The 11,464-nt window shown below is 34.0% G+C and overlaps 1 protein-coding gene across 1 annotated transcript; it reads right to left on the bottom strand.

Moving 5' to 3' along the window:
- LOC143578414 (transcription factor MYB60-like) lies at positions 1-1,793 on the bottom strand. The gene is made up of 3 exons (XM_077062006.1): positions 1,658-1,793; positions 819-948; positions 1-656 (listed from the first exon to the last, which is right to left on the bottom strand). The coding sequence occupies exons 1-3, from the start codon at positions 1,788-1,790 to the stop codon at positions 62-64; spliced, it is 858 nt and encodes a 285-aa protein (XP_076918121.1). The 5' UTR covers positions 1,791-1,793; the 3' UTR covers positions 1-61.
- Positions 1,794-11,464: the final 9,671 nt, after the last annotated feature.

An 11,464-nucleotide genomic window follows, 5' to 3' on the forward strand; every position in this document is an offset into this window, starting at 1 on the left:
ATAGAGTTACAATTGGATAGAAGAACTGGAGAAAGGAAAGAAACAAAGCCATAGAGAATGGTTAGTTTACTTGCTGTTCTATGGCCCCATCTAGTTGACTTGCAGATTCATCCAGCAGCCATCTATCAAAGAATGTCAAAGGGGGGCTGCTCAAGCTTTCTTGTTTCTGAAGCTTTCTTTCATGCAAAATACATGCAGCCTTGTCATTGTAGTCATTTTCACCCTTTGGATAATAATCCCCACTCATCATTTTGTCCCAGCATCCATTATCCAAACCAAGAACCGATTCCAACTCGAAGTCCACAAGACCATTGAGGCACTCTTTGTTCGTTTCTTGATCAGCAAGTTTCTTCTGTGAAGTTGATGATGAAGATGATATCATCCATCCTTCTAGCAATCTTGAAATATTTTGAGTGCTCGAAGCGTAGATATCGGGATAATGGTGAGGATTTTTTGCGCTTGTCGTGCTCTGGTGGCCTTTGGCTGTTGGCACGTTGGATGTTGATAAAGGAGGGTATGTCGTTGAATCAGTTGGCGTCATTTGTGAATCGAATGCCGATTGCAACTTCTTGATCTTTTTTTTCAAATGCGTGTTCCAGTAATTCTTGATATCGTTATCAGTTCTTTGTGGAAGATATGATGCAATCGCGGCCCATCTGCAAATTTCAAACTGCTTATTCAAGGCACCTTCTTTCACTTGTAAACTTTTTTAAAACTACTTATCCTTTGATACACCCTCTTAACAGATCGGTTCTACCAGATAAAACTTTTAACAAACTTGCTAGTCAAGAAATGACACCCAAGATTAATAAACTTACTTGTTACCCCATAATGCTTGGAGATGAACTATCATTCCTTCTTCATGTGGAGTGAAGTTGCCTCTTTTGATACCAGGCCTTAGATAATTAGTCCATCTGAGTCTGCAACTCTTGCTGCATCTCAACAAACCTAAAATATTGAATCAAGAATCAAACTTTGAGTTCCAAGACTTTGCCAATTACTGAATAAAGTAAATATTTTGCATCATAGAACATATTTGAAAAATGTGGCACACTTGATTAGTTCACTCTTAGAAGTAGATAATCATAATAATATGTTTAACAGAAAAAAACTGGCATGTCGTGTTTTTAAACAATCGTAGATATTAACTATAGCGAATTGCTTGTGAACGTTCTAGTGTTCAAGTCGCTTCAACAAATGATTTTTGAGACTTCCTAACAAGGTATATGCGTTGCAATCGTTTAAAGAGAAGTCCTAAATGTGCTTATATATTATTCAAATACATTTTAAATATCTTTCCAACTTTTTCATGCATTGTTGCATGCTATGGAAATTTATATTCGACCGATGGGTTATTAAAATTTCATTGAATTAACAAAGTTTTCCAGGTAATAATATAAAGTAAATATACTTATAAACTGAAACCTTCTCTAAGATGATTTTTTTTTTCAATAATGGGGTTTTTTTTTTTAATATCTTGAAAATACATGGGTTCACTTTTAAGGTGGACTTCAAATCTAGGTTAGTTGCTATATATCTAATATAGCCCACTTTAATTATATTCTTCAAGCATGCAAATCTTACTAGAAGCATGGATGTGCACAAAGGAGAATTAAGGGTGAGAATTATATAGAAGGTTTGATTGATATATTATTACCAGTGTTGGTAGGCACTGATCTCCAGTTTCCAGGGCCATGTTCTTGGATGTAAGTGACCAAAATGATGTCTTCTTCAGGAGTCCATGGCCCTTTCTTGATGCCAACCTTATCACAGCATGGTGGCCTCCCCATGGCTCTAGCTACCTCCCTCCAAACACTCACTCTTTTTGCGGTTATATATTTATACACTCATGAATACTGTTGTCTTCTTTGAATATTCGTCTTAGGCCCCTATATTTTTGTAGTATTTACACTTTTAGCTACCCCATATGCATATGTTTTGTTGTTTCCATTAGTATTTTTGGTCAACCACCATACTTATGAACATCTTAGGGGTCAGTTTCTCATATGTATCTCTAGGACTCAATGTGCTACACACTACATCACTAGGAATTAAACGAACCTAACGTGCTAGAGACTATGGTTTCGAGTAACTTACCTTGTGTTGTCGTAGTTTAATTGTGTCACAACGGTACTGCTTGTCTGGTTCGTATTTTAAGAAGATTTGAATGAACAGAGGCTTCAACCATAGCACATGTGGCTTCTGTTTGATAATAAACAAAGACAAGATAAACATGTTATCAATGTTTAATTAATTAGTCATTCATACATATTGTTAACTCTAAAAATGATTTGACCTTCAATAAAATTACTATTTTTCAGTATTATTTTAATTAACTATTGAATAGAACAATTATGAAAAACATTTAATTTTTTTTCACATGCTCAAGTTAGATGGAGAAACAATATTTCTAAATTTTTTATTATAATATCTAGCCCTTTTTAAATCTTGATCAGTCAGCTTGAAAGCCTACCAATTTCTTCAACTGGGTGGGTAATTTCTCATTCGATCATCTATCTTAGAGGCGAAAATTCCCAACATTACACACACAAAAAAAACTTTTAGGTCAGTTGACACGGCCTATTTTAAAAAAAAAAGTCAACTCAATATGACCCATTTAAATTGTTTAAAGAAATTAGTATTTTGATTTCAGGTATTAAAATTGTTAAAATTTAATGTTAAAAGTTTTTTTTTTCCTTTTTTTTTTCAAGTGAAATCAATTTCCTATTCTTTGGTTATTCTCATTTACTTATTTTAAGCTCACGCTAAATACATAAACCAAAGTGTATTAGTTAGGAATGAAAAATGGATAAACAAAAACAGTTAAAATAAAACAAACAACAAAAAAAGTTTCTTATTGATCCAAGTAATTAATCTTTTAAATTGTTATTTAGTACTCATTATATATTAATTATATTTGTAAATAAACATAAATGAGTCAACGCGACATAACTTGCCTATAATCTGTTGAAATACTTTACTTCCGGTGTTTCAATCATGATTAAAGACTAGATCAATCCTTTGGGCTCGCAAGAATTCATGATATTGCTTTTTAATTTCATTTCTAGACAAACTTATATAAAATATTTGTTAAACTTGAATTGCTTTTAAGAATATTAATATGGTAAATAAATATATAAAATTTTAAATACTAGAAATTTCTAGATGGGTATATTTGATGCTGTCATGTTTGCTTAGGTATATATAGGTACCAGATAGTGGTGCTCGCACTCGTTGTGAAGGGTTAGTAACATGTGAGAAATTTGGTTGGTATTAGTTTGGTTCATTACAATATTGGTATGATGCTAACATTCAGTATAGCAACAGAAGGAGAAACCCGACCATCAAATGCTATAACACTCGGAAAAAACCTAAAAAATCTAGTCCTAGTATGACCAAAACGATACATGTGTTCGGTTTGTTGCAGAAGTCGAAAAAATGGGTTAGTAAAAAGGACTCGGGGTATTTGAAATGTTTATTTGATTATATGTGATTTGTTTACTTTATATATTTTTTATAAACAAAACATTTAATAATCATTAATTTCGTAAAGTCTATAATGTACATAAGATTTTTGTTTTCATATTAATTACGTCATAACACATAGTGTCTTAAATTTAAGTGAAATTTTAATTTTGCCTTAAAAAGTGTTCTATTATTATAAAATAATATAGATAAAGAGGGTTGAGTTATTTTAAAAATGACAACAAAAATGAGAAGTGTAAGAAACCATAATCAATTAATATAATGACAGGTTTTAATTAGAGAACAAAGAGAAAATGGCATAAAAATAATAGTATATATTTTCTCTTTCTACATACAAGTCACATGTTAATTCTCTCATTATTTTAAAACTTCTATAACGTTTTCATATGATATATATTTTTTTTATAAAAAATGACCATATATAATAACAAGAGGATTTTTTATCTTTAAAATGAGTATGAGTTTGATATAAAAGTTAAAACAAAAATTACATTATTGTGTATTTTTATTTGCCATTGTGTCATTTTTCCTCATTGTTTATTATTATTATTATTATTATTATTAATTTTTGTTTCATTGTGCATTTCAAATCATCATTGTGGTTTTTTTTAAATATTAATAACATTGTTGTGTAATATATGCAAATATAATGATAAAATACAAAATTATCCAATACATAAAACACAATGATGAATACATATTACACAATAACTTAAAACATAAAACACAATGGTAATTATATATAACACAATAATCTGAGACATAAAACACAATAGTGAATAAATATAACCCAATGACCTAAAAAGTAAAATACAATGGAAACTACATATTACACAATGACATGAACGTTCTCAAATTAGGTTAATGTCACATGTCAATCCCGAACAAAAACAATGAGCTTATTACATAATTATTAAAACAAAATGATAAGTAGAAAGAGAAATGATGAGCACAAAGACACTATTACGAACAATAAGACACAATGACGTAATCTTTGTTTTTATTGTTATAAATATGAATACCAATTGAAAAACACGATTGCCAAAATTTATAACACATTCCATAGAAAAACTCAATTAAAAAACACAATTAACAATCAATAACACAATATATAAAAGCCCACTATTTTTTTTTATTTTTATATAACAATATGATATTTATATTAAAGATAAAAAATGTTTGTTATTGTGGTGATTTTTTTTTTTTAAAAAGAAAGTGTTGTATGAAAAAGTTAACGTTTAAATTGATGAGAAAATTGACATGTGCATGACATGTGAAGAGAGAAATTCAACAAAAGGTGGTTATTAACTTTATGTTATTCGCATCAATTTTTTTCTTTCAAATTAATCTCTATCATTCAAATTTAAGATAAATAAATTAAATTCGTGCTCACCATTCTCATTTTGGTTGTCTTTTGTATTTTAACCTTATCTAAATAAAGATACAGATATACAAAATTAAAATGATTTGTATTTTAACCTTATTCTAGATAAAGATACATATATACAAATTTAAAATGATGTAAAACGTGATATATGAGCTTAAAATGATTTATTTAAAAGGCAATATATGAAATTCTCTTAATCAAATGTCATTCATTAAATAGTAACAAAACTCAAAAAAATCAATAACACAATTTTACCCAATTAAAACAAGTTCAAAACAATGTATACAGTGTATTCTCATTTATAGCAATTAAATTACTTCTAGGTTTGGAAGAATGTAAGGAATACAAATATTTTTTTTATTTGAAAATATAGAAAGATTACTCCCACTAAAACGGTACCTCATGTTCCAAGTAAGTTTAGGGTATGTTTGGTTGGAGATAATAGAATAAAGGGAGAATGAAATGAAAGAAGGAATGAAATGGACAAGGTAATGAAATGGATCATTCCATTCCTTTGTCTTGTTTGATTAACCTATGAAAATGAAATGAATTATTACTTTATGTTGTTAGGTATCCTAAAAAATTGTATGATTGAAATAGAAATAATAAAAACACCCCTATCTCAAAATAATTTTTTTACAGAAAATTAAAAACCGCAACGGTGACGGAGGTGGTGTTAGCTTCGGCGACGAAAATGGTGGGGGCAGTGGCGATGGTGGTGGTGGGGGTGGCGGTGGTAGCATTGGTAGTGATGGCGATAGTAGGGTGGCAGTGATGGTCAGGTGGCGGTGGTGACAATATTTTCGGTGGTTACAGCGACGATGGTGGCGGTGGTTGTGCTGGTGGTAAGGTGGTGGTGGCGGAGGCGGTGGACGGTGGTGGTGGCGATGGTGGCGGTAAGGTGTCGGTGATGGCGATGGTAGTGGTAATTGTTGTTAGGTGGTGATGGTGTTGTTGAGAAAGTATGGTGAAGGAGGAATAAAATGAAAAAAAGGAGGGTAGGAAGGAATGGTTTTGATGGAATGAGATTCTATGTGTTATGGATGATTCCATTCCATTGAGCAACCAAACACTACTTTTTTCATTCCTACGCAATGAATCATTCCATTCCCCCTATCATTCATGCATACCAAACGCTATCTTAAAATCACACTAACACTTTTCAACCGAGGTTTGTTTATATAATCATAGTGAGAGTGAACTTCTTGATATTATTTTATATTTTGCAGAAACAGTATATTGTATGAAAGTAATAAATCTTTTATGCTCGTATCATTTGATGAGTGTAAGGTAAAGTTAAGGGACTAAAGATGATCATATGAAATCTTAAAGAATGTAAGTAAAACTATTGATTTTTGCTGTACAAAGGACGGTTGGTGCAATTTATTAAATTCACAAGTCAACTGGATGGCAAAGTCAGAAAGAAGAGTTTAATTTCTTTCCTTTAATGGTCACATGCCACTCCACCTCCAGTCGTTATGACGGCTCTTTTCCAATTATTTTTACTTAGTTTTATTAAATTGGTTAACTAGTATTCTTTTATAAAGAAATTGATAATATAAGGGTTAAATTTTATCATTAATCAATAATTGAGTACATATAGGAAAAGAAATAATAATAATAATAATAATAATAATAATAAACAATATCAATTTATCCTAAAATTAAGCAAGCTATATAGAATCAAATGTACGTGAATATAGAATGGAAAATACGCGATTTTGAACACTCTCCCTCAAGTTGGCATATGTAAGTTTCGAATGCCCAATTTGTCTTAGTAGGTTCCTAAGGGAAGGTGAACCGAGTGGCTTCGTCACTAAGTTGGCAGTTTGATGCTTCGAGTTAACTGGCACACGAGTAATCACCTTTTCTTCAACACATTCATGAACAAAGTAACAATCTATTTCGACATGCTTCATACGTTCGTGGAAGACTAGAATATTTGCTATGTGTCTAGCAGCTTGGTTATCACAAAATAATGGTGTAGGGTTGTCTTGAGAAATTTCCAACACCTTTAGCAACCAGCAAATCCACAATATCTCACTCCCACAAGAGCCCATGACATGGTATTCAGCCTCAGTAGAAGAGCATGATACTAGCGACTGTTTATTGGATTTCCAAGAGATTAGCGCCCTACCTAACAAAAGTAATTATCCCATTCTAGATCGTCTACTAAATTAGCAACCAAGCCAATCTGAATCACTATAAGCAACAAGCTTAGTACCTCCTTCTTTAGGTAAAAGAATACCCTGTCTAGCTGTGGTTTTTAAGTAACGTAAGACTCTCGTGGCAGCATCGATGTGTCTTTCTTGGATCTGCAAAGAATTGACAAATGATGTTCACAGAGTAGGTAATATCTAGTCGAGTGGCCTGTAGTAAAGCAAACGGCCTAAAAGGCGTCGGTATTTATGCGCACTGACCCTCTTCTTCTTCTTCTTCTTCACATTTGTCAAGCTTTAACCGTGGCTCCATTGGAAACGAACTATGCCGACATCCTTGTAGCCCGCTATCTTCAAGGATACCTAAGGTATACTTTCGTTGGCTAAGCACTAACCCTTCTGATGTTTTTGCAACTTCAATGCCTAGGAAATATTTCAAGGGGCCAAGGTCTTTTAAGCTAAATTCTTTGTCGATATGTGACTTTGTTTGCTTTATCCGTTTCTCATTGTTTCAAATGATAATCACATCGTCTACAAAAATGAGAGCGATCGGAAAGTATTAACGTCTTTATAGAGTGGTGAATTTGTACCCGAGCTTAGTTAATGAAGTGGTGAATTTGTGACACCAATTGTGAGATGCCTGCTTTTCATATAGACTTCCTCTTCTAACTTGCCATGTAAAAAGGCACTATTGACGTCGAGTTGTTGGATTTCCCATCCTTGTTTAACGGCAACGGCAAGGAGGGTCCTTATGGTAAACAATTTAGACACCGGTGCAAAAATTTCATGAGAATCCGCACCCTCTAATTGTGTGAAACCTTTCGCCACAAGCCTTGCTTCGTATCTTTCGACATATCCGTTTGGTTTGAATTTAACTTTATACACCCATTTTGAATTGATTTCTTTCTTTCCCTTTTGCAAGTTTTCGAGAGTCTATGTCCTGTTTTGTTCCAGAGCTTGAATTTCTTTTCGTTGCTTCTTTCCATTATTCATTCTATGCTGCTTGGTAAAAGGTTTTCGGCTCATCACGATTTTTGATGGCCGATAGAAAAGCTTTGTGAGCGTTAAAAAAAATTCATATGAAACATAATGGTATAAGGGAAGTACCGTGGAGGACTCTTGATTAGAATCGGATTGCGTTTGGTCAATCGAAGGGGGAAGCTTAACTTGATAGTCATTAAAATATTTTGGTATTGCTCAGTGCCTTTTTTCTCTTCTTTCTTTGGATTCAACTTGAAGCACAGCTGGCTCAACAATATGGGTGTCATGTTGGATTATTTCATCTTCACCACCTTGCATGTCTATATTATTTTGTATGCCTTTGTCATTTCTTTAGTTTATTTTTCAAACATCCTTATGTGAGGTGTTAGTAGTGGTAGTGGTGATGTTCCATTCAACAAAATCATCCTCTTCTATTTCATCAATTGGCATATCAATTCCCTTTCGCACCACATTTACTGTTTATGACCATTATGTTGACAATCATGGTACTGAGTAATGGGATTAATATATTCAAAAATTTCACGTTCATGGCCTAGCACTTTAGGTTCAACCTTAGAAAAAGAAAATGTATTTTCAGCAAATCTTACATCCCTAGTTACCACTATTTTCTATTGCTGAAGGTCATCAATTTTATAAACTCTTTTTCCATGTGGATAACCCAAGAATACTCCTTCTTGGTTCAAATTTATCCCGATTCATTTCGGTGTTCCTATAATATGCCAAAGAACCAAACACCCACATATGGTCGTATTCAGGAACTTGTGGAAATAAAATTTCATACGTGGTTTTGTTATACATGGTCTTGGAAGGTAACATGTTGACTATATATGTGGCGGTTAACACACACTCTCCCTAAAAGGTTGTAGGGAGACTAGCTTCAATGCGCAAAGCCCTAGCAATCTCTTAGAGATGCCTATGCTTATGAACCCCATTTTGTTGTGGGGTATGTGGGCACGTCGTTTCTAATACAATACCTTACCCCACATTTTTGCATGTGATTAGATATGAGTTCGTCACCGTTATCACATCTAATTCTTTTATACATTTTCCAAATTGAGTTTTGACAATTTATAATGAAACAGGTACTAGCTTCGTACTGTGTTTGAGCAAATAAACCCATACGCCCCTACTATAGTCATCAACTATGGCAAGAAAATAATTAGCCCCGTAAGTGAAGACCTCCTGTATTTCCCCTAAATGTCACAATGGATCAGATCAAAACATCATTCGTTTTAATAAAACTAACCAGAAAAGACAAACGAGTAAGTTTCGCTTTATTACTAGAATCAAAGACTTCATATTTAAAATTTAAAGAAACACCCTTGATAAAGCTAACACGAGACAACTTAATATTTGAGGTATGTCCCAGTGTTTTGTGTCATGATTCAACTATTACCGCAATCACCTTCTTTTCTTCCTTTATACCCCCCATACGATAGAGACGTCCACGACAGTTACCCATTCCAATCAAGCTCCCCATCTTCATGGTCTGTAAAACCATGAAATCGGGGAAAAATGTTACCGCACAATGGAAATCTCTAGCTAACTTTTGAACTGATAATAGGTTGCATGTAAAATTTGGCACAAAAAGGACCCCTCCAGGTTTTAGTCCTCCTTCGAATATAATATCGCCTTTCCCTTTAATAAGAATGACATCATAATTTGAATTGTTACAGGCCTTTCAAGTGCATCCATAGTTAAGTTTTCGAGCACATCTTATTGACATGTAATATGCTCAGTTGCACTCGAGTCAAAAACCCATTCCAAATCTTTATTTAGTCTACCTGCCATGTTTTCTATAGTTGGTTCCTCGCTACCAGCTGAGAGAGCCTGATATGGATCTAGATCTAGGATAACATCGTGTTCTTCATTAATTAGGTATACGATTAGATCGATTATGGTTATATGTGTGTACTGTGTGTGTTGAGAGATAATTTGGACAGCGTAACGACTCTAGAGGGATAATAATAAGAACTGTTACATTAATCATAAACTTACAGGTTTATATAGGAGATGACGACATTCGTTAAGTTATCCTATGTGTTATTCGTTACATTAACCTAACGAATGAACACACTCATTCGTTAATACATTAAACTAAGCGAATGGCCAAACATTCGTTATCTCATTCGTTAAACTTGGTTAAAGAATGAGCTTACATTAATATGAATGTGATACATTAGTTACGGGGTAACGAATGTATCTTACAATAGAGTGCATGAGCATATTTACATTAATAGCCCTTACATTATCATAGAATTATAATGATAAACTACTAAAGACTGAGACATCCAAAACGTGTATCAACAAACTCCCCTCGTCTCGAGCTCTTTATAATTTATTTCTGGAACATCTTTGTCTTCCAGTCGTTGCAGCTATGTATCTTGAATGCATAACAGACTCGTACAACTCTCTGAAACTGCATCGCAAGATCGTAGTCACTTACGTTAGCAAATCTGATCTGACTATGAAATAGCGCGTCGTTGTCAGACTCAGATAAGTTAATGAGCCACATCGGATCAATAACACGAATAATCCTCGTGTTAGACCCGGTGCCCAATACAATAACCCCTTCACCAGTCTGGTTGTTGTAATACCATCGGTTTAACGTGGTGAACAGACTCTGAGGAAGTATCTTCATCGATGCCCTCTTCTTAGTCTTCGGCGGCTTTACCTGTAAGATCATCTTTCTCCAGCCAGTGCGCGAATCAATCACGTCAATATACTTGTGTGTCGGCACTTGCTGCTTGAAGAACTTGAAACCATAACGGGTTTCATGTTGCTGATGAGCATAGAACCACTCAGCCCATATATCTTTCCCTTGATTCACAAACGGTTTGTTGGCTAGTGTTCTAACATCCCATCTCGGCATAGATAGTATATCGTGTGGGTGCTTGAAATAATAAATACCATGTTCCCATTTCACGATATATACCTTAAGCTCAGAATTATACTGCCAAGCGATCAAATCACCCTTCACATATTTGACGGTCTTGTACTTCTTCATCTGGTATGCAGATGCTCGAGCCTTGGCCAATCTGACTTCCTCCTGTTCATGATACCGAAAGGCCTTGATCATCTTGTTCATCCTTTTCACATCATGTTCAAACATACCATCTAAAGCACGTTTCCGTTTCCTCTCTTTCTCAGTTAGGTGACTTGTCTCGGCTGCCTTATTCCACTTCTCAATCTCTTCTCGTAAAGGTTGTTCTGCTGAATCAAAGTGTTTTGTAGTAAAGAATGCAATACCTGAGTCGTTGTTGCTGTTTGTATAGAACTCAGGATACTCCTCAGCAGTCACATCTTCTACTTCCACTTCATCATACTCAGGCACATTCCCGTGTGGAATGCCTGGATTAACACTTTCTTCAAAATCAATATCAACCTCCACAGTCTTCCCAAGTTCCTCAACCTCCTCTTCATTCAGATC

This window comes from Bidens hawaiensis, unplaced genomic scaffold, assembly GCF_021521415.1.
Source record: "Bidens hawaiensis isolate Kalapana, Puna unplaced genomic scaffold, B.hawaiensis_p1.1 tig00029269_1, whole genome shotgun sequence".
NCBI classification, from domain to species: domain Eukaryota; kingdom Viridiplantae; phylum Streptophyta; class Magnoliopsida; order Asterales; family Asteraceae; genus Bidens; species Bidens hawaiensis.

What these genes read in the sequence shown, in the direction of transcription:
- LOC143578414 (XM_077062006.1), bottom strand. Translation starts at nt 1,790, where the DNA reads ATGGGGAGGCCACCATGCTGTGATAAGGTTGGCATCAAGAAAGGGCCA. An exon ending in ATCAGTGCCTACCAACACTG is followed by an intron (nt 949 to 1,657) that starts GTAATAATATAT and finishes TCAATATTTTAG; the next exon opens with GTTTGTTGAGATGCAGCAAG. An exon ending in CAAGCATTATGGGGTAACAA is followed by an intron (nt 657 to 818) that starts GTAAGTTTATTA and finishes TGAAATTTGCAG; the next exon opens with ATGGGCCGCGATTGCATCAT.